The following is a 21,512-nucleotide window of genomic DNA, read 5'->3' on the forward strand; positions in this document are numbered from 1 at the left end:
TTGGCAATGGTAGGTAAAAAAAAATAGCAATACTTGGTTAATCATGAAGTCTGTAAAAATCATAGTGTCTGCAAATGTAGCTGAGGCATTGAGTGTTGACTTCAGGCAAGCTTCAGAATAATACTGTCATCCTCAAAAGTCTCTCTGCCCTCCAAATACTGTGTAAGGGTTCATGTGAGGGGCTATCCCTCTAATTCATGACTTGGATAGATAGTCCTTAAGCTCAAGACATTTTCCTCTTGTTGTCTGTACAAATTGGTTGTCCCTGTTTTGTCAGTTCGTTAAAACATTAGACAAAAATTAGGTATGAAGTGCCAAGATGACACAATATGTTGCCACATGAGAAAGTACCAGTGTTTTCTTAGTAGTGACAGGTTTTGTCTCAAATGTCCTAAAATATTTGAACCAAGTTACGACCAAGTTATGAAATTTTACATCACACTTTGCCAGCTTTCTTATAGCAAGACTATTAATTTATATGAAACACAGAGGCTCTTTAAAACTGGTGTTAGCATTACTGACCCCAGAAAATTACACATGAAAAATCTGTGTACTCTGTTAAATGACTCTTAGGCTAGTGGAAGGAATTTCATTTCATTGGTACATAATTTCTTCAAATTGCCATGTATGTTTTTCATTACAGTTCTGAATACCAAAATGAGAACTCATTAACGGCAAAAATTGGGAGTAAATCCCTCTTAAAAAAGGAAAAAATAGTGTGTAATATTTGCGCAGTTAATTTTATTGGCACATAAAATAGCAATTGTACCACCAAACTGTGCATGCTTATTATTGCACATTAACACAAATATCTTGAGACCATCTTTCTCTAACCTCCCAGATTTTGAAAACTTCTTGATTAATACTTCCATCATAATATTATTTCCAAGAGTTAGATTTTTTTCTTTTAAATTAAAAAAATAATTTTCAAACATCATTAAGTGCTTGGTCTTAAATATTGTCCCTCTCAAGCACATTTTTTTCACTATACATGCTTTCAGCCTTTCCCCCTTTCTCTTTATTTTTAATTTTTTTTTTACAAATTGCACATGGAATAGTTTTAGGAGGAGGGTGCCTTCTAGTGAAGTTTACGATGCCGATACTTGCCCGCTTTTTCTTTTGCTGAGTTGGCACAGGCATTGTGCTTATTCTGTTGTAAATGATTCCAGTATTTGATCAGTTCACTAGGCTGGAACTGATGGGAGGTAATTAGGTGACTGTATTTACAGCTGGAATAAGAAACCCGCCAGTGATTGAAGACAAACTCGTTGGGTGGGGGCATGGGGTCAATTCGCAGCTTGGCAAGGCAGATGCCCACATATACATCCTCCAAGTGCAAACGCCTGATACTCAGTGATACCTTAAATATTTTTTCCGCTAAATCTCCAGAAAACACATAGCCAGTCCCAGAGCAGAACACAGGGTACCGTTCACTCGGATATAGATCAGGCGGCATATACCACTTACTATCCTTGTTCCGATTGGGTGCATACCCCCTCATTAGATAGCCCGTAAAGTATTTGTGCCGGAGAGGAAATTCTGGCTTCAAAAGCTTATGTATTAAATACTCTGTATTGACAAACATGTCACTGTCCGTTTTCATAACGTAGGGGACATTGGGGCAGTAGGTTGCAACCCAGTTCATCCCCATCAGTGTTTTGATGGTTAAGTTGTAGTAAGTATCTAAGTATTCTTGTTGGATAATATCGTGGTATTGCCTGCTTTCCTCCAGGATGGCTCTCTGAAGGTATCCATTCAGCTTAACACTTAAACCCAGCAAAAAAATCCGAACGATTTGGATCCCGGGCGCCAAGCTCTCATTTCCCCAGGTTTGTCTTATAGCTTGTCGAGCTTCCACCTGCCCTGGTTCTGCAGCTATGAGCAGTATTAGAAAGGGGCTTTTCTCCTGGCATTTCCCAGGCTCGTTGATAATATACTTAAAGTGATATGACGTCGGATGTCCCGTGCCTCGCACATTATAAATGCTCCCATTGGCACTCAGTGTGTTCTCTAAACCAGTAACTCCTTGAGGCGACAGCTCCGTATTGTTGGAATTAGCCATCGCCTGCGGCCTGAGGGTCTGCGGAACTGCATCCTTCCAAATGGTCCTCAAAGAGCTGTGGTTTGTTTCGCCTCTCATCGATCTAAATCCCCGTGTAGTGTAAGCCACAGGGTTTTCTTTGAATCCACCTCTGCCAGGCAGCCAGTCATGGTGATTAAAAAACAGGAAAATAGCAAAAAGGAACACCAGAGAGAGTAAGCCAATGAAATGGGTGCGAAACAGGGACCGCTTGGTATTCCAGGTCATCTTGGCAAAGCAGCAATGCCTCCTTCTCCACTGAAGCATGTTGTAAGTATCCAGAAATGGGATGTAAGAATGATTGAAGGAAATGCTCTGTTTTTGGATCCACTGCTATTTCTTGGTGTCCATCTTCCGTTGTGGACAGCTTGTTAGCGAATCACCAGCTCTGCAAAAGTGAAAGGAGGTTAGCAAACAAGCTTTCAAAGTTTGCCCTTCCCATTGTCAGAAAAAAACTGCTAAACAAGAGGCAAATCTTAACATTAGTAATCACCATAAGACTTTTAATGTTCTTGGAGCTTCACAAGTCTTAGCATCCAAGTTATCTTGATTACTTACTCCCATTTAATAGGAGGGCAAGTTTTAGGAAGAAACTTGCCCCAAACCACATGATTGCACCTTTGAATCCATATCCCAACATTTTGCCCAGTTTGCCATTCTGGCACTTGTCTACATATAAAAAAAGTGTTGCAAGGGTAAGGAGCAAGCCCTCGGTGTAAAATGATTTTCTATTCCTCTGGTTTCCAAACTTTATTTCTTTGTGAAATCACTCCAATGAATGCTATTAAACACATGTGTGTATATTCTATTGTTTGTGTATATATAAAGTACTTAAAAGAATCGGGGCATGTCCTATTGTTAAAAAATGGGCATTTTAAATTTTTTATTTTACAAGCAAGCCCTGAGTTGGTCAGGAAGATGAGAGAGACTCAGATTGGACCAGTGTGCAACAAACGGAAAACCACTGTGAGATTCCAAGGGAAGGTTCAAGTGTAAAGGTCTCGATACCAGATGGAAGGTTTATTGCTAGCAATTGAAACTGATTTGGTATGCGGTTGGTAGTATGGCTCGCAGTTGGAGGTCCTTATGCAAAATGATTGTGGACTGGTTGTGGGACAGACAGTGCATGGTTGATTGTAGCAGCGTTCTGTTACAGAACATTACTTGGCTTGTTTCCATTGATCCCTGCTGTGGGGTGCCTATGCACCTGAAAAAAATTACCAGTAATGTTCAAAGTCCAGTTACCTCACTGCTGCATCCTTCAGCATCAACCAACACCAAACACTCTGATTCACCTTTACTCTTTTAGCCTTTCCCTCTAGAACAGCAGGCCATTTTCTTTACCTGATTGGTTGTGGTCAAGAAGTTGTATTCTTAAAGGGACCATTTAGTTACTTATAGCTGTTACAGTTCCTTTAAGATATTGGGTATGTGAGTGCATATAAAACCAACTAACCTCTCTCTAACCCTACTGAAAGAAAAGAAAAGAAAAGAATAGTTACTTAGTATGAAATCAATAAACTCTGTTAAGATAGTATCCTTTTCCCCCAAGTTCCTTTCATTCATGAGCCCAAAACTGTGAAGTCGTGTTAGTTTAGAAGATGGTTGGCAGACTTTTTGCATGCTACAGATTATAACCCCAACTTTATGATACGTTTCACCCTGCTGTTCCCTATTGATATTCAAGAGCAGATTCAACATGGTAGTTTCATGATACTGCATATTAAAACCTGATCACACTATCTTACAAATGAGCATCTCATTTCATGGTATGAATTAATTTGTGGGTTTTTCCCCAATTAGTTCTAATTTGTTTCAAAATCTTAGGGTTTTGAACATTGATAAAAGTCTCATATGAAAAGAACATTTTTATGTAAATACGTAATTTATTTAATTTCTTTGCTATCTCTCAGCCAGTTTTTGGATTCATTTATTTTTAAATTTTAGTGATGTGATGCATGTGTAAAGACATCTTTAGGGTGAATCTTTCAATTTGAAAAAAAGACATTGAAATAGATAATGACATTAAATTATAAAGGAGGGTGGCTGGCACAAGCGTGTATTTAAATGTACAATTACATAAAAGTAAAACAAATATAGCATAATTTTAAATGAAAGAGGGAATTAGTGCCTCTAATTTCCAGTCAACCAAATTAAGAAGCTCTCAGTACAGCATGGAATGCATTGCAAATATTTGAATGTCTTGATGGACGTACTAGTTGTCTTTCTGAACAAAACTCATCATATTAGCCACTAGGAGGAGCAATTGGGGGGTTAGCCTTGAATTGTAGCAGTGCATCCGTCTAAAACTTGCATAGTTTCTGAGCTGCATGTTAAGGTTCTCCAAGCTATTTTCCTTGGAGCAAAAACTATGTTATGAATGACTATTTAAAAGGATTCTCTGGGCATGTAGCTTTAACCCTGAGGCCCTGGGTAAGACTGGATAAAATACATTTGTAACAATGCAGTTATAATTATGAATAGCAGATCTCAGTACAACCATGCAAATACTACATTTTGATAGATTTTAAACAAATTGAATGAATCGCTGTATGTGAATCCTTGCTGGATCCAAAAATGGATTAACCACTTCAGCCACAATTGTTGACTGGTTCAGTTGTACTGAGCAATAGGGAAATGGAAATAACATGAGAGAGTTGTCCTTAGAATTCTTAATAGAGCATATTGTGTCCTTAAGGATTCTGTTTGGTGAAGCTTTTCTATATTTAGGATGTGTTTCACTGCTTGAACAGCCACAGCTTTTATTAGGAATGCACTTTTAAAAAAAGAGAGTTAATATTCTGTTGTTGGCAGTCACCATTTTTCTAAGCATGTCAGCCTGTTATAGTCTGATGACTTTATTAAATGTTTAAACAATTCTGGTAGTGTAATTCTAAGTCAAATTACACAAAGCATTTAGAATTATCCAAGCAGAACTTAATTTTTGTTAGTAAAAAGAAATGTTCTAATATAATTTAGTTTTTTTAACTTGATTATGTTATGCTATTATTTAATAACTTGCAATGGTGCTCACCAGAATGTTGGAATGTTACACTAAATCAAATAGGTCATATATACGTATAGATTAACATTTTGGGTTCTTAGCAAAATACAAAATGTCCATGGCTGGGGACCAAAGGACTCTATGTGCCATATCATGCAGTCACTGTTTTCAGAGCCCTTGGTGCCCCTTAACTCTACTTCTGAGGGTCAGGAGAAATGAGGTGAAAGCTGTAGAAGCGTAGTATAAGCTCCCCCCCCCATGCACAAATACACACACATGCACACACCTTCCACTCACAAATGGGCCTCATGGGATTCTAGCCTATATTTAGAAGAGTAAAACTTGCTAACATATTGGCTTGTATGTTCTAGATGGTCATATATTCTTTAGTTTTGGGGAGTCTACTCTTAGTTGGAAGGAACAAATAAGAAGGGAAGCTTTAGATCTGGTGGGCTGTGCAGAGCAAGTGAGTATATCTGTATTATCCAGGGCCTGATAACAGTCTTGACATAGCTGCATTAATACTTTTACAGAAAGGGGGGGGGGAGAGAAAATGGTCAGTAGTAATTTTAAAATCCTAACCAGCTCTAGTGAAAACCCATGGCATGCACACTCCTCTAAGTTTTTGAGTGAGTTTTGTTTAGAATTGTATGATTGTTGTATAATTATGTTTTCTATAATGTTTCAACAAAGCTATCAGCATTCTATTTTTCATATTGCTATAAAATTCACATCTGAGTGTGTCACATTTTCTCTTCAAAGCAACCTTTTTAAATCAGGCTTTCTCCACACTTATGCTAGCTTTATTGCATGTTAGTTTTGCCTGGGGCAAAGAAAGAACCATTATGTTTAACACTTAAAAGATTTAGTATTGTTTGTTGGGTAGATTTTGGAAGGGAAGCACTCAGACACTAAAGGACTGCTAGGCAGTTGTAGATGCAGGTCTTAATTTTTTTACTGCAGATAAGAAACTTGAGATTCCTGTCAGTTCTTCCCCAGTAAGCATTCCAAACAAAACTACCAAATCTTAAATTCTTGAAAATGATGGGGTTTTTTGTTGTGCTAGCTGCTTTGTAACTGTTAAACAACCCAAATGTCACATGCTGCACACAACTTGGGCATATACCCCATTTTGAAGGAAACAGACTATTGTGGTTTCCTTGTGAGATTCTGTTGGATGTCTGCATTACTTATGGCATCCAAATGATTGTGATGCTTTTGCCAGGAGCTCAAATCACTGCCTTTCTTTTTGGAGGGGGTGTGTGACTGATAATATTAATCAAATAGCACTCTTCTTGCCTGTTAGGGTCTGAGGGAGTAGGTAGTATTGAGCTGGTAGTTGGATTGCCTCGTCTGTTTTGATGGTTCTCAGTGTATGTCACATCATAGCTATTTCACTGGTGATCTTAGATTACAGTAGGTAAGGATTAAATCTGACCTATTTTGATTATCTGATCATTTTGCAAAACCAGGGGATGTGAAGTTAAATTTCTCAAACCTAGACAATCGCTACAGAGAACTACATTATCTCTCTTAATCCCTCTCCTTCTCCCCCTCCTTTCCCAACCCTCCCCAGCCTTCACATTTGAGTATAAGTGACAGATTTATTAACAGATAAGTGTAAAGACAATGACACCCTTCTAAGCTGAATGCAAGAATAGCTTTTCCTAGGGTTTTTTTTTTTATTTCCCCCCCACATCCATGGAAGCATCAGCCTCGGCTTCTGTAAATTTGGGGCGGTGGGAGTCGGCACTTGGTATGCCACTAACAGCACATGCATTTGAATGAAATGTACAATGATCTGACATACCTTCCTTTGTCAAGCCATTTGTGGTGAGAGGATTATGCCCACTGCAAGTAGTTTTGGCACGCCATCCCTTCAGCCAAAAAGATGCTATCGGCCATGCGCACATCTCTCCTCCAGCAGCCTGCTGCCTGCGACTGCTTTTCACGGTATCCAGTGTGTCCATCTGTACGCTTCCTGCTCCGCTACCTTCCCTGCTCACCAGCGTGTTCGTCTTGATTTTTCTCCGGTCATCTTTCAAGAGACAGAAGCAGCATTTTTTGCCTCCATTCGGACTGGTATTGTCTGCTTCTGACAATGGAAGCATTGACGCTTTTACAGTTGGTGTTTCCCTTGCTGGACAATGCAGTGCTCTGTTTTCTCTTCAGTATCCATATTTCTAGTGGCGATGCCAGGCAGAACAGCATGAGCTAGAAGCTGGAATTGTTGGCTTGCATTTGATAACGGGATTTACCCCTCTTCCTTCATTGTTGCTAGGCAGTAACCGAAAGGGATGACTTGAAGCGAGGGGGTGGGGGGGGGGAAGCTCTTAGCTTAAGGTTTTGTTCGGCAAAATCCAATCCATAGTTCTTCAGCTGCTGCACAGGCAAGCAGCAGTTTAAATGTGGGCTTTGACAGATGCTGTCTTCTGACAGAGCAGAATTTCACGTCATTGCTTGGCTGGGTCCCACGTGATGGTTTGCATTCATTTGGACTAAATCCAAAGGCAGGCAGAGAGCTTAGTGCTTTTGCTTCTGTTCGATAAAGGATACACATCTAGTGCCAGTGCAGCACTGGATGAATAAAATGAAAGAAGGTGGGGATGCACATTCATTGATGAGTGTATTTCCCCCCCAATTACCTTTCTTTATCTTTTGCACTATATCTTAGCACTCTCTTAAACGTTTCTTAATGTTGGGTGTTAGGCAATGCAGCGATGTGCTTGAATTAAGATAAGCTAAGAACTACAAGCTGTTTAGTATAGTGTAGCATTCCTCAGCAGCTGTTGTTTTTTAGTGAGTAGTATTCCACAACTTAAAATAATAATAAAAACCTACTTTCTCTGAACCCTTCGATGGAAATTTGTGATGATGGATTAGTTAGCAGCCTTTTTAATCTATTTGTTACTCCGTCACATTGTAATTTTATCAGGCCATAGAATCATTGATTCAGCACTGCAAAATCAGGGAAGGAGAACCATCAGATTTTCCATGCTCGTCTCTCCTAATACACACCACTCTACTTGGGTGCTCTTTTTGCAGGCTGCCTTGTCCAGATCTCTGCTCACCAACCCCTTTCTTTTATGCCAAAGCTTGTAAAATCCATATCAAACGTACGTACAGTGCATCATATGTGGGTCTAAGAAGCTGAAGACTGAAATGTAGAGAACTGTATGCCTCAGATGTGCTTCAGACTTTGCTTAAATTGCTTTACAAAATTTGTTTACCTAAGAAATAGTAGCAAAACTTGGATTTTTTTTGTTAGCTGGCTTTTAATTTTTAAAAAGAAGTTTTTTGTTGCAAAGGACCACTAAAATGGGGCAAGTACCATTGGAGTAAAATAGATCTGTAAAAGCTGATTCCCCAAGATCAAGGAAAGTTGACAAGAAGCTCTGAAAGTCATCTCTGGGGAATGAATTCTAATCATCTGATATTGACGAAGAAACTTTAGGAGCATCTTCTCTCTCTCACTCACACACACACACACACACACACACACTTCAAAGCAAGTCTTTCTCTATTTATTACATTTCTATAGAGCCCTTCATCTGAGGATCATAAGGGGGGTTTACAATATAAAAACAAAAAATGCACAACATAGTAACAACCAAAAACAATTCCCCCCCTCCCCATTTAAAAAGTCATAGAGGGTTTCATTACCCAAAGGCCTGGCTTAGAAACCAAACCTTGTGAGGAACTGTTGAAGGAGCTGGGTATGTTTAACCTGGAAAAGAGGAGACTTTCACATGGAAAGAAGGGAGAATCTTGTTTTCTCCTGCTCTGGAGGGTAGGACTCGAACCAATGCCTTCACGTTACAGGAAAGGAGATTCTGACTAAACACCAGGAAAAGCTTTCTGACAGTAAGAGCTGTTCAACAATGGAATGGTCTCCCTTGGGATGTTGTTGAATCTCCTTCCTTGGAGGCTTTAAAGCAGAGGTTGGATAGCTATCTGTCATGGATGTTTTAGTTGAGATTCCTTCAGTGCAGGAGTTGGGCTAGGTGGTCTTGGGGTCCCTTCCAATTCTATGATTCTGAGATTTCTGCCTATAGCAGGGGTCAGCAACCTTTTTCAGCCATGCCGGTCCACCGTCCCCCAGACCATGTGGTGGGCCAGACTATATTTTGGAAAAAAAAATATGAACGAATTTCTATGCCCCACAAATAACCCAGAGATGCACTTTAAATAAAAGGACACATTGTACTCGTATAAAAACACCAAGCAGGCCCCACAAATAACCCAGAGATGCATTTTAAATAAAAGGACACATTCTACTCATGTAAAAACACGCTGATTCCTGGACCGTCCATGGGCCGGATTTAGAAGACGATTGGGCCGGATCTGGATCTGGTCCTTAGGTTGGCTACCCCTGGTCTATAGAGTATTATCTTCTATCCCCCCATGAACCACAGGGGCCAGCTATCTGTTGCTGCTGTTTCATTTTTGTTTTTTATAATGAAAGCTTTCTGAATTGCCATGTAGCTCACCACAGATGTGGAGATAGCCCATTGTTAATTGGAACTAGAAGTGAGGGTGTGAATTCCTGAATATAGGAATTTGGGATCTGCTGCCCCCCTTTCCTGTGTTATAGGTGGGGCAGGGTGCAGTGAATGACTATAAATGAAGATGCTTTCTTTGCCACACTGCTTTTACACTTCTCTTTATAAAACTGGCATTCATGTACATTTTTTTCAACAGAAAACGTCCGCAGTGTTTTTATAAATAAATTAAAAGGGTAATATTAACTCTGCCTTTATCTTTTCAGTCAAGGAAGCCATTGTCTTGTTCATTAAAGTTTTCATTGTGTTGGGGTCATTGTGACTCTAATGCTTTGTATGTATAGTGTTTCATTTTCCCTTCATTCTGGGTACTTGGGCTCTGAGTGACCCCAATAAACTTTAAATGTAGAAGAATACCAACTGAAGTAACAGAGTTGAAGCGGAGAGTTTTTCATGCTTTCCATACCCTTTGATTTCAGTTGTGACCCCAATGTATGGGAGGGTTTAATTTGCAATAAATCTGTTCCTTTGAAGGGAGCTGCTTTTTTAAAGAATGGGTTTGTTATCCAACATAATATCTATGTGCATGTTTCAGGAATAGAATATTCTTTTGCCTCAAATAATTGAGCTCACTAAGGTGAGTGTTGGTAGCAGAACGGTGATATAACCTTCAGGCAATATCTAAATAAGAATCAATGTTTAACAAAGCTGTGTATTTTGATTATAATCTGCTGGTACACTTTTTGTTAATACTGAGAAATGCACAGCTCTTTCAAGCATACCAGCAGATTATCTGAAAAGCAAGAGAGATAGATTAGTTTGCTTTCCTATTTTAAAAAGAAAATGGGCTGTTAGTATTGTTTTCCTTAGCTTGCATGAATTTAGACAGTCCATTGAAAATGTAATGTTGTCCTGAATTTTCAGGAATGACATTTATAATGCTTAGTTTTACTAAATGGACCATTTGCAGTTGAGCTGTTCCTAGAGATTATATCCTGGGGATAGTTTAGGGCATGGTCAGATGATCACTTGTTGTTAATAACTATTGCAGAGTGCAACTGTTCTATTTTAGGAATATTCAAATGCCCTTAAGTGATAGTCAAAGTATGCACAGTAGTTCTGGGGCTTCTTGAAGTCATAATTTGTGTGAAAGCGACCGCAGTCTACTTTTGTATAGAACCTTTTTATTGCAAGTTGCAGCTGTGTGTTAGAAATTATTGGTGGTATCAAATTTTGCACAAGTGGAAGGCAAGCTTACAAAGAGGGTATTTTCCTTTCCCTCATCCCCCTTGGAACCCTGCATACTCTCCAAAAAAAGCCTCTGCATAGTGTGTGTCCTACTAAACATTGTGGGTTGTATAGCGTGGTGCTGCAATGGCAGAAGAAACCAGACAGAAGATGTTTGTGCTCTGCTGGCATAAGATTCCCTCCCAATCAAGCCATGTATGAATGTTATAAAATAATTGCAGTGGTACCCCGACTTACGAATTACTCGACATACGAATTTTTCCACATCCGAAGGACATCCGTTGGCGGTTTTAGATGGGGTTTACTCAACTTATGAATTTTAGATGCGGTTTACTCGACTTATAAATTTTTCCGAATTTTCATTTCCAATGCATTCCTATGGGGAAATCGCTTTTTTCGACTTACGAATTTTTCGACCTACGAATGTGCATTCGGAACGGATTAAATTCGTAAGTCGAGGTACCACTGTATATATTTTTTTCACAAATTGCATCCTCATTGTATCTGAACCAAACAAATCACAAAACAGTAAGCCAAATTTTTGCTTCTTGGCAAGTGGGGCCGGCCCTATGTTAGGCAGAGTGAGGCAGCCGCCTTAGGCGGCAGATACTCTGTCTATTCCTCCGGAGGCCCCAGCTCTGTCCCCTCTGTTGCCCATGACCTCTCCTGGGCTCCTTGATCTCTAGGCTGCTGCCTCAGGTGTGGTGGAGAATGTTATCCAGCCACAAAGGATGAAGTGAGATTCAACCGCCAGTCCAGTCAGCTTCTGTAAATGAATTTGGGAAGAGGTGCCACCTTGTCCTTCGCCTCAGGCATCAAAAGGTCTTAGGCTGGGCCTGTTTGAAAGTGTTCTTCATGTAATTTTTACAATTGCATCTCTCTTGTTCTCATTGTCAAGGCAGAGGTGTAGCCTCCTAAACATTAATACAGTGCAATTCACTTCTCAGAGTAGGGGCATGTTTGTTGTTGTTTTCCTTTTGAAAGCAGAAAGTACTTTTCGGTGATCCATTGGGACAGCAGCAGGTAGGTCAAACTGATGAAATCCTTCTAGCGGAGAGACTTTAATCCGATAAGATTCTCATTTTTCAGGTGTTGGCTAGAGCTCTTCTTGAGGGAATCCAGTAATGATGACAATGGAACAACAAAAATAGTTGTTTTTCCTCATCTAACTTTAGCCCAGTTAGGGTGCTCAGGCTAGCGGAGTAAGCTTGTCCAACACATTTCTTCTAGGGAAACAGCTGTGTGACTAGAGAGCTACAGTGAGCACCCTAGCCTCTCAAGGAAAGAATGTGGTAGTGTGGGACTTGAATGCAAGAGCATGGCTTTAGATTTTAAGGGAGCAATTGTGACAAACCAAGGGAGATTATAATTTGGATAGGAAGTGTCAGGGACCACTTGCTTGTGCCTCATCCTGCTTAAAGTACCTTGTGCTTTACAATCTTTATTTATATAGCACCATTAAACGATTTTGTCGAAGTATGAAAAAATGGTTTCATTAGTATAGAACTTGTGACCTCTTTGTTGAGGTGAGCATATCTGTCTGGCAGATCCCTAGTTATTTGAAACCATAAAGAATTTTGTTTCTAAACTACTTCCTCAGCAGCTATTCCAGCTGGTCACCAGAAAGGCAGTTACATAACTATAAGAATTGGACCCAAATTCGCTTATTTTCCTCGTCCCTCTCCATTCCTTTTTCCTTTTGTATTGTGTCTTTCATCTAAATTTTAAACCTGCAGGTGGAATTGTTTGTTAATAATCTCTGTAGTACTTCCTAAGGGATGATAATAAATTGGGGACCTATTGCTACAAAGTTGCGAGAAGCATATTCTGAAATATTCACTCGTACTATTTTATGCACACTAGTGTGAATGTTCGATCTATTTTCAATATTTTCAAGTTCTCCATGACATCTAAACCAGGAAACTGGTTTATTTAAACTGGTCAGAGATGGTAGATCAGAATCTGAAACCTGAAAATGTGGATTGTTCTAACAGCCTAGTGAGTTTGCATGTCATAGGGAACTGTGGTTGGTTTAAAATTGTAGCTGGAGCTTCTTATCTCCTCTTTGTTAAGTGCAGAACAAGAGGGGGAGCACGTCTAAACGGAGTCTTTGTTTCTGCTATTCATAGAACGATAAAATCTGATTAGATTCCTCCTTTCTCAATAAGCAAAATGATAGTATCTTGGCCACACAGAGACATTTCAAAACTGATTATTGCATTCATATTTTAACATTGCCCTTGGTTACTCTGTAACCAAGTCAAAGAATTATTTTCCAAGGCAGAATAGATTTGTATTTTTTAAATTTTGGTACAGTACCTGTGTTTAAACAGCAAAATACATGCCCGACACTGTTGAGTGCAAATGGCATGTGTACACAGTTAAGTTGCCAGGTCTGTCCACAGAAAACATGAAACAAGCAGTTGAGGAAGGATTGAAATTTTGCCTCTGTGTTTATTGCATTGAAGCCCAGTCATATAAAAGCATGCAAACCATTCACAAGCAATGGTGACCTCTGTCTTTTACAGGCTGGTGTTTTTTGTACAAGTTTAAAAACTCTTTTAACGGTAGTCAGCCTTTACTACAGTTTACTTCTCTCTTTTTTAGTTCTATTGCTGTGCCAATTTGTCTGAGCTGTAGGTGTGCCATGTGTACATGGTAGTTAATGACTGCAAGTGAGTGGCATTTGTTTTCTTATCGTAAGGTTTGCCTGAACTGAATGTAAAAACAAATTACCGCTATCCACAATGTCAATCTAGGGATGGCCACAAGTGTCACTGTTGCCTTCCTTATTTTCCTTCCCAGCAAGTTGTATCACTTAAACCAATTGTTCACTTTCTCATTTGTTGATAAACAGTAAACAAAGGCACAGTGGTATTTACTATGAGGATTCACGCTGTGGCTTTGAGCAATAATGGATGAAAGATCAACTGAGCAGTTTGCTTTGAGATCGTCAACTTTTTTTTATTCTTAGCTGAGCATTTTCTCCTGTTATCAGTATAGTAAAAAAAATTCTTGTCTATTATCAGTATAGTAAATAATCAAACCGAGTTTCTGTAAACGGCAGGTCAAAGTGAAGAATGCACCAAATAGTTATCTTTCATGATTTTAAGAGTCACTCCATGTAGGTTTGGTTTTTGTGCTGTTACATTATCCTAGCACTGAGCAACTGAGATAGTTCAGCATGTAATTATTATTATAATTATTATTAATAATGATAATGATAATTTATTTATTTATACCCCACCCTTCCCGGTTTAAAAACCAGGCTCAGGGCGGCTAACAGCAAATATAAAACATTGATTAAAATGTGACTTAAAAACAGCATAATATAACATAAAATGCAGCACCAATATCAATAAAATTCAAAAATTCAGGGGTCATTTTGGGGAAGAAGTAAAAAAACAACAACCAGTCAGTAGACATCAAATGATCACCAGGGCTAACTGGCCAAGTTGGTCCTACTAGGACCAGCAAGGAGACCAGGGAAGAATTTAAATGTGGAGTCCCAGAAAGGGTTTCTTCATAGAAGAGGAAAGGGAAAAGGAAATAGAGGATCAGGCTAATTCAAATTGAAGGACAGGCGGACTTGCTCTGTTTTACAGGCCCTGCGGAAGGAGATCAAGTCCTGCAGGGCCCTAGTCTCATGGGACAGAGCATTCCACCAGGTCAGAGCTGTCACTGAAAAAGCCCTAGCCCTGGTGGAAGATAGTTTGGCTTCCTTAGGGCCCTTTATGGACCTTAGGGTCCTCTGCGGGACATACCAGGAGAGGCGGTCCCATAAGTACGAGGGTCCTAGGCCGCATAGGGCTTTAAAGGTCAAAACTAGCACCTTAAACCTGACCCTATACTCTACCGGCAGCCAGGGCAGCTGGTAGAGCACTGGGTGAGTATGATCCAATGGCAAGGACCCCGTGAGGAGCCTCGCTGCAGCTTTCTGCACCCGCTGGAGTTTTCTGGGACAGTTTCAAGGGCAGCCCCGCATAGAGCAAATTGCAGTAGTCAAGCCAGGAGGTTACCGTCACATGGATCACTGTGGCCAGGTTGGGGCAGGAAAGGTAAAGGGCCAACTGCCTCTCCAACCCTTCTAGAGCAAGAGAAGTATCCCATTTGTTTAGGTTCTCTGCACAACAATTCTCTTTTAGGCCATTGAGTGCTAATTTACATATATGTAGGCTAGTTCCCTTTATGGACTTATTTCAGGGTTCAGCATTACTTGCAAAGCTATTCTGGCTACCTTTTTTTTGCCTTGCACCACCAAAATGTGATTAAACCTTCACTTTCAGGGCACCCCAGAGAGTTTTTAAAACGGTGTAACTCCCCACCCAACGCACGACACTTCATGCAACGTGTACTTTTTTATACAATAAAATGCACAATTGTTCGGGGGTGGTTCATACCTCCACCCACCCCAGACCCCTCCAGATTTTGGTGGCATTATCCTCTCCTTGTGGCAGGTTCCTCCTGAATCATCAGATGATTTCATGAATTTTGAACTCTAGTCCCATATTTTTTTTCTTGTGAATGTCAAGAAATTGCCCCACGGGTGTATGGAAGGGACATTGCCCCTCACACAGTGCAACCTTGTGGTTTGTACAATCCTTCCCCACCAAACTAACTCCTTGGTGGTGCTTCATGCTTGTCACAAATACTTCTCTCACATTCTAAAAGGAACTGTGACTTTTATGAAGCTTTCATTCAGCACAGCAGGAGAAAGGAGGCTAACCTGCAGCAGCACTGAACATTTCAAAGAGAGAGAAAATTAAACTCTTATTCAGCAGTATAGTGGTTTATACGCCACACTTGCATGCATTGCTTAATAATATAAGAGGATAGAAAAAAATGTTTTTAAAGGGGAGAAAAAAGCACTGACCAGAAACATCAAAGTGGGCTTTGATCTGTGGAGATATTAATTATAGTGACAGCATCATGTATGTGCCAAACTGCATTAAAACTTACAAAGGCAGAATAGTGTTTTCCTTGTATATATTTACACTGTGGTGGTGTTGTTTTTTTTTACTGGTCATTATGATTCCTTTTGCTATTGTTCTTCTCTCTGTTGTCTAATATTCTCTCTAGATGATTAATACTTAAATCTCCTCAGACCAATTTCTACCTTCCTTTGGTCCTGACTGGTTGTTTTTTCCCCTGCTGTTTCTAATATTTGCATTGGGCTTGTTTAAAATGTACTTGAATGTCATTCAAATGGCAGTTTTCTGTGTGCCCATAATAAAACTAGAAAGTGCCAGTGACTGAATAAACTTTTGGTCTTCCCTTTGAGTCTTCTGTATTTGCAGCCAGTGAATGAATCAATCCTTTGTTTCTCTCTGGGTGCCATTAGCCCCAATTATATTATTTCAACAGTGGTGTGAGGGTTGCATTATTTTGCGCTTCCAAATTGGCATGCATCCATGTTGCATGATCAACTGTAAAACAACAACAACAACAAAATCCGCAACACCACAGAAGGGCATCCAGCAACTCTTCACAAGTAAGGGCTGCAGTCCTAATTTAATTTACTCAGGAGTAACCCCCATAAAAAGTTACTTCTGAGTGCCCATGCTTAGGATTGCACTTTAAATGCCCCATGAGAGGTGGCCCACCTGCCACCCTCCCCATATGCACAGTGGTACCTTGGTTTACAACCATAATCCGTTCCGGAGGTCCAGTTGTAATCCAAAACAGGTTGTAACCCAAGGCACGCTTTCGCCAATGGGGTCTTCCCCCCAAAAATTGGTTGTAATCCGAAAAGGGGACACACACTTCCGGGTTTGACGTGGTTGTAATCCAAAACGGTTGTAATCCAAAGCAGTTGCAAACCAAGGTACCACTGTATGTATGTATGTATGTATGTATGTAAATAATATAAGCTCAGCAGGGGTTCAGGGCAGGCAGCAACCATACAGAGGACCCAGGATGTGCAGTCACATTTTTCCTGCCTTATCCACAGAGTTGGGGGGGTAGTGTCCTGGGGTCATGGAGCCCAGTCAAAGCATGAGTATTTTGACCACCATTGAGGCCACCATTCTTCCCACCCCATCTGTCCAAACCAATGATTTTTTGTTTTAAAGCATGAAAATACTTACCCTGTCACCTATGGTTCAGACTACATACCACATTCTCCACTTGTGTATCTCTCTCTCTCTTTCTCAGATGGTGATAGTTCTCAAAATAAAGTAATATGCAAAAACACTGCAGATAGCTTGGACTGCAACCCGTTGGGTGCCTGTCTTGTTCTGGGACCTTTCAGCGCAGAAAAAAAGCAACACTGCTCATGCTCACAGCCTTGTGCATTATGATTGGCCACAAGTGATTCCTACCCTCCTCCTCTATAAATTTTTTACAGTCTTGGTTTTATAAGGGCCGGGCGAGGCAAAAAGGCTAGTTTTGAGAAGCCAGACACCCTAGTAAAATGCTGATATATCACATGTTGTGCTTATGTGCTTGCTTTTGTTCCCTGAAAACAGAGGATATAACCTTGACCCTAGTAGTATTTTGCTATTGGGTGTGTGTTTAAAAGAGTGGATTGACTGATTTGAGAAGACTGATAGAAGCTAGTTGGAGAGGGATGTTTCTGTGTAACTGAAATCAGCATGGAAAGAATATGAAAGACAGAGGGGGCACAGAATTCTTTGAGGGACCCAAGTGAGATATATCCGCTGCAGGGACCTAAAAGTGTCCCACATGCATCCTTCCTCTCTTCCACATCCCTTCCTATAAATTTCACTCAGACATTTACTACAGACGGACACTGAACAGCCCTCCCATTCATATTTTCTTTCTTTCTTTCTTTCTTTCTTTCTTTCTTTCTTTCTTTCTTTCTTTCTTTCTTTCCCACCTCTGCAAATACCCCAGCCACTTACATGCCCTTTAACCCCAGAAACGTCCACCTGAGCCCCCTCCAACTCCTTGTCCTCTCTATAGCTTTCTCCTCCCGCCATCAATGGAGGCTGAATACTCTCTCATGCACACCCTCCCTCCCTCTTCTTCCTCCAAATATTTCATTCTCTCCCAGCCTGTTCTGCTTGCCCCTCCCCAATCCCTTAGCTTTCTCTCCGGACTATTATCAGAGAACTAAAACTGTCATATTAACCTGTCCTCCTGTGCTTTCCTCCCTATCCGTCCCACAGTCACACTGTTTTCACAGAGCAGCCTCACCCCTCACCTGCCTTTAGAACCTTGGAAAAAAACAGCCGAGGAAAACAGAGTGATGGCACTCCTCTGGCAAGCTCCAAAATTAGAAATCCCTCCATGCCTTTACTGCTTTGTCCCACAAGCCTTTGAACAAAAAAAACAAAAAATCATGCTCTTGTAGGATGTTTACTGCCCTTCTGGGATTTGAATCTTGTCTGGCTTTTCAAAGCCCACAAGCCTCTCCTTGCACATGCATTCAAACAAGAAATAAACAGACCCTTAGGCAAAGTAATAAGTATTGCATGAAATACTACCATACTTATCAGCATGCACAAAGAATAAAGGTTCCGTTCTATCTAAAACCTTAGCAGCAAGGACTGAGAGGGTTGACAAAGGCACAGACCTGTCCAGTTTTTACCTCAGAAGAATGCTAATGCAACTTTTTAATGTCCATCATGCTTTGTCATAGTGTTGTTATCTATCGAGTTTATTTATTTGATAAAATTTGTGTGCCTCTTGATTGGAAAAAAAGAGAGAAAACAGCTGAACCGGCCAAACGCTTGCTGCTCAGCTAGGTACCCATCATCAGCATCTTACATCGTGAGCTCTGTTGCCATGGAGACAAATGGCTGGACCTTTTCGTACCCTTACTTGGCTAGATGCCACATCATCCTAGGATGGAGAGCAATAGGCCGTGGGTGTGGGTATGTGTTAGTTGGTACTGAAAACTAGACTCAGAAGCTAAAGTCATGGTTTGTGGATCTTGGAACCTAATGGGGAGACAAGATCTGTTGGCATGTTAACACTGTGAACCCTTCCATCAGACTGTTTATATGTATAAATAAATCTGAGTCCTAAAGACAGCACAGTCTCCATTGACCTACATTCCCAGGAAACAGAACCCTGGGGTAAGCACTGGAACCCCTGGGGTTTCTTGTCGCTTGGGTGCGCGCAACAAAGCATACAGAAGTAATTCTCCTCTCCAACTCTGCCTTGCCTTGAAGTTCTGCGTTTAATCCCCACCCCTCTGCCTTCATGACAGTGGCTCTCTTCCTTGCTGCTGGCATAAGCTTCTGTCTAGCTTAGAATCGCTCAGTTGTCATCTCATTCAGCTCATGTGGTCCTGGCCGATAGAACAGCCCCGGGCTCCGTTCTCTCTGTCCTTCCTTTCACCCTCCATTCCCATAGCTCTGCTGGTGCCAGGAAAGGACGAGGAAGATTGAGCTAGACTGCTTTGAGCAATGCCAAGAACTGACACTGAATGTCTAATGGCAGCAGGAAACGGCGTGGATGCAGTTTTTGTGGATTATTCTGCATCTGAACCTGTACACACGAAATGAGACGGTGTTGTCTAAATGCCTTTATTGGTGTTACATGAATGGCACTATGTAGGCTTTAAAAACAAAACACTTCCACTAAGTTGAGTTGATTGCATGCGTCTAAGACAAAGGAAAGGGAGGGTTCAAATGTGTTTGTCCATCCAAGACCTAAATATGCGAAGGATCTGGGAACAGCTTAGCTATATCTGTGACCGTACTGGGTGATCAGTCATGGGATTTAGAAACCTTCTTGGCTGCATCTGCTTGATGGCATGTGGAATAATGCACTTGCCAAACTAAGCAGAATCTTAATCTGTTTCCTTCATTATTGGTTTTAAAGCAAATTGCTAGTCTTTATGGCTGCAGAAAAAAAAAACCCTGGAAGTTTGTGATCACTTTTTGCTGGAAACACAAAAGACAGTAAAAGTCTGAGTGGGGATCCTAGTGGCTAGCACATGATGACAATTTATAGCCCCTTCCCAAAGATCCCAGTCAATATTTTCCTCCCTATGTTCTGTTCTCCTACACCTTGTAATTGAGGGCCGATGAACATAAATGAGGGCTGTGGCTGCATCAATTTGTTTCTGCCAATCACATGCAGCTATTCCCGTGTGCAGGCCAGCATGACATCTGAGGTAGCAGCACATTGTCATCATTCCTGTGTGTAGCTGTAGCTGCAGGGAGGCTTAACGTTGAAAAATGCAATGGAAAACGAGCAGGGGATATGCAACTGATGGTTGATCACTGGAAATATGGAAAGTTGTTTGAGTAGAAAAATGAATGTAGTACAACAGACTAGTTAGAGGAGTAATTACCCAGGACATTCCTTTCTTGTCTTAAGTGTGGGGTTTTCTGGACAGCATTGTCAAATTTATCATTCATATTTTTGGAAGGGCCACTTCCCCGTGGCAGTTGTGTGTGACAATTGTAATTATTGGCTATGACCTCATTTGCATGCACACTTTTCCCATGGTGTCATGATGTCATATCCCTCCCCTCTCAACTCCAAAGTGAAGGCTGCGGTCCTACTTGGATTTAACCTTGAAGCAAGCCTTCCTCCCCCACACCCCAACATAGTAGCACTTATTTTTTTAGCAAACTTGAATGCTGTGTAGAGGGAGAAAGCCAAGTGAAATGAAAGGAGAAGGAAGTTGTGTTGTTCTTTTGTATTTCATTGCTCAGCTCTCCAGAAAAGCAGGCAAGCTGCTATTCAGTGCAATTGGGGGGGGGGGCAGTAAATTTGGGAAAGGCGGGGGATCCTTGGGGAATGTTCTCTTACTTGTTTCTTTATATCGGAAAAAATGCCAAGACAGCAGCTAGGATGTGGAGGGTTGTTGGAGAGATGGAATTAGCAAGTGCAGCTTGAAGGGACTCCGTAAAGCGGAATGAGAAGGGAAACCCAGAATCCTGAACCCGCTCCTCATCAAGAGGGCGAAGAAGTAAAGCAAACTGTGTTACAACAGTGAGCAATTAAACTGCAACCCGGCAGGAATGCTGGTGCCTTGTGCATTAGCTTTCTTGAATGGGAAAGAGCACACACACACACACACACACACACACACACCTCATTTAGTCTGCAAGGCTGGCTCTGCTGGGGGCAGGCAGATGACATGCCGCTACTGGCCAGCCCAAAACACTGTGCAGATTCTGCTAACAGCAACAGGCAAACCGTTTCTGTTGCAGCTACCATGTCTAGGCATCTGACTGTGCAAGGTGGTAAGTAGCACCGTGTCCCCACCACTGCCACTGCCATAGCCACAGTGAAACAGTCTCCTTGCTGGTTTTACCACCATCATCATGCTCTGTCCTCTCCCTTTCTCCTTCCAGCCAATTGGAAGAACGGAGAGGGAGAAGCAGTACAGGGAAAGCAAATAGCTCAAGGAACTCATAAAGCAGCTTGGTGCTCTTTCACCCTCCATTCTTTTTGTTTTATAGAGTGGCAGCTTACTCCACCCAGGAATCGAGTGAGCTGTTTCATCCCAGTGCCCAAAAGCCAGCTCAAAGAAACAATAGCCAGCGGCCAGCAGCAGCTGTAGTTGTGGTTGTGTGTAGAAGCAGGTGTAGTAGCAGGGGGGGAGAAAGGTGTGCCCTTCATTTGCCACCTAAAGCAATTTGCTTTCTTTCCTTCCCCTCTTGATGAGGAGCAATGCTCAGTTTGCCTCATTATAGATTCTGCTCTCTTGAGAAGTAATAAAACAATCTAAACCTGCAAACAGAAAGTGTTT

At 41.1% G+C, this 21,512-nt stretch overlaps 2 protein-coding genes across 2 annotated transcripts in view; one reads left to right on the forward strand and one right to left on the reverse strand.

Annotated features, from left to right (window-relative positions):
- CDC73 (cell division cycle 73) overlaps positions 1-21,512 on the forward strand; it is a 113,428-nt gene that overhangs the window by 67,191 nt on the left and 24,725 nt on the right. The gene's annotated exons all lie outside the window — the stretch shown is intronic.
- B3GALT2 (beta-1,3-galactosyltransferase 2) lies at positions 722-7,630 on the reverse strand. Its single transcript, XM_033151400.1, has 2 exons — positions 6,895-7,630; positions 722-2,468 (listed from the first exon to the last, which is right to left on the reverse strand). The coding sequence occupies exon 2, from the start codon at positions 2,345-2,347 to the stop codon at positions 1,079-1,081; it is 1,269 nt and encodes a 422-aa protein (XP_033007291.1). The 5' UTR covers positions 2,348-2,468; positions 6,895-7,630; the 3' UTR covers positions 722-1,078.

Source organism: Lacerta agilis, chromosome 6 (assembly GCF_009819535.1).
Source record: "Lacerta agilis isolate rLacAgi1 chromosome 6, rLacAgi1.pri, whole genome shotgun sequence".
NCBI lineage: Eukaryota > Metazoa > Chordata > Lepidosauria > Squamata > Lacertidae > Lacerta > Lacerta agilis.

Coding starts and splice junctions, on each gene's coding strand:
- B3GALT2 (XM_033151400.1), bottom strand. CDS start 2,347: ATGCTTCAGTGGAGAAGGAGGCATTGCTGCTTTGCCAAGATGACCTGG.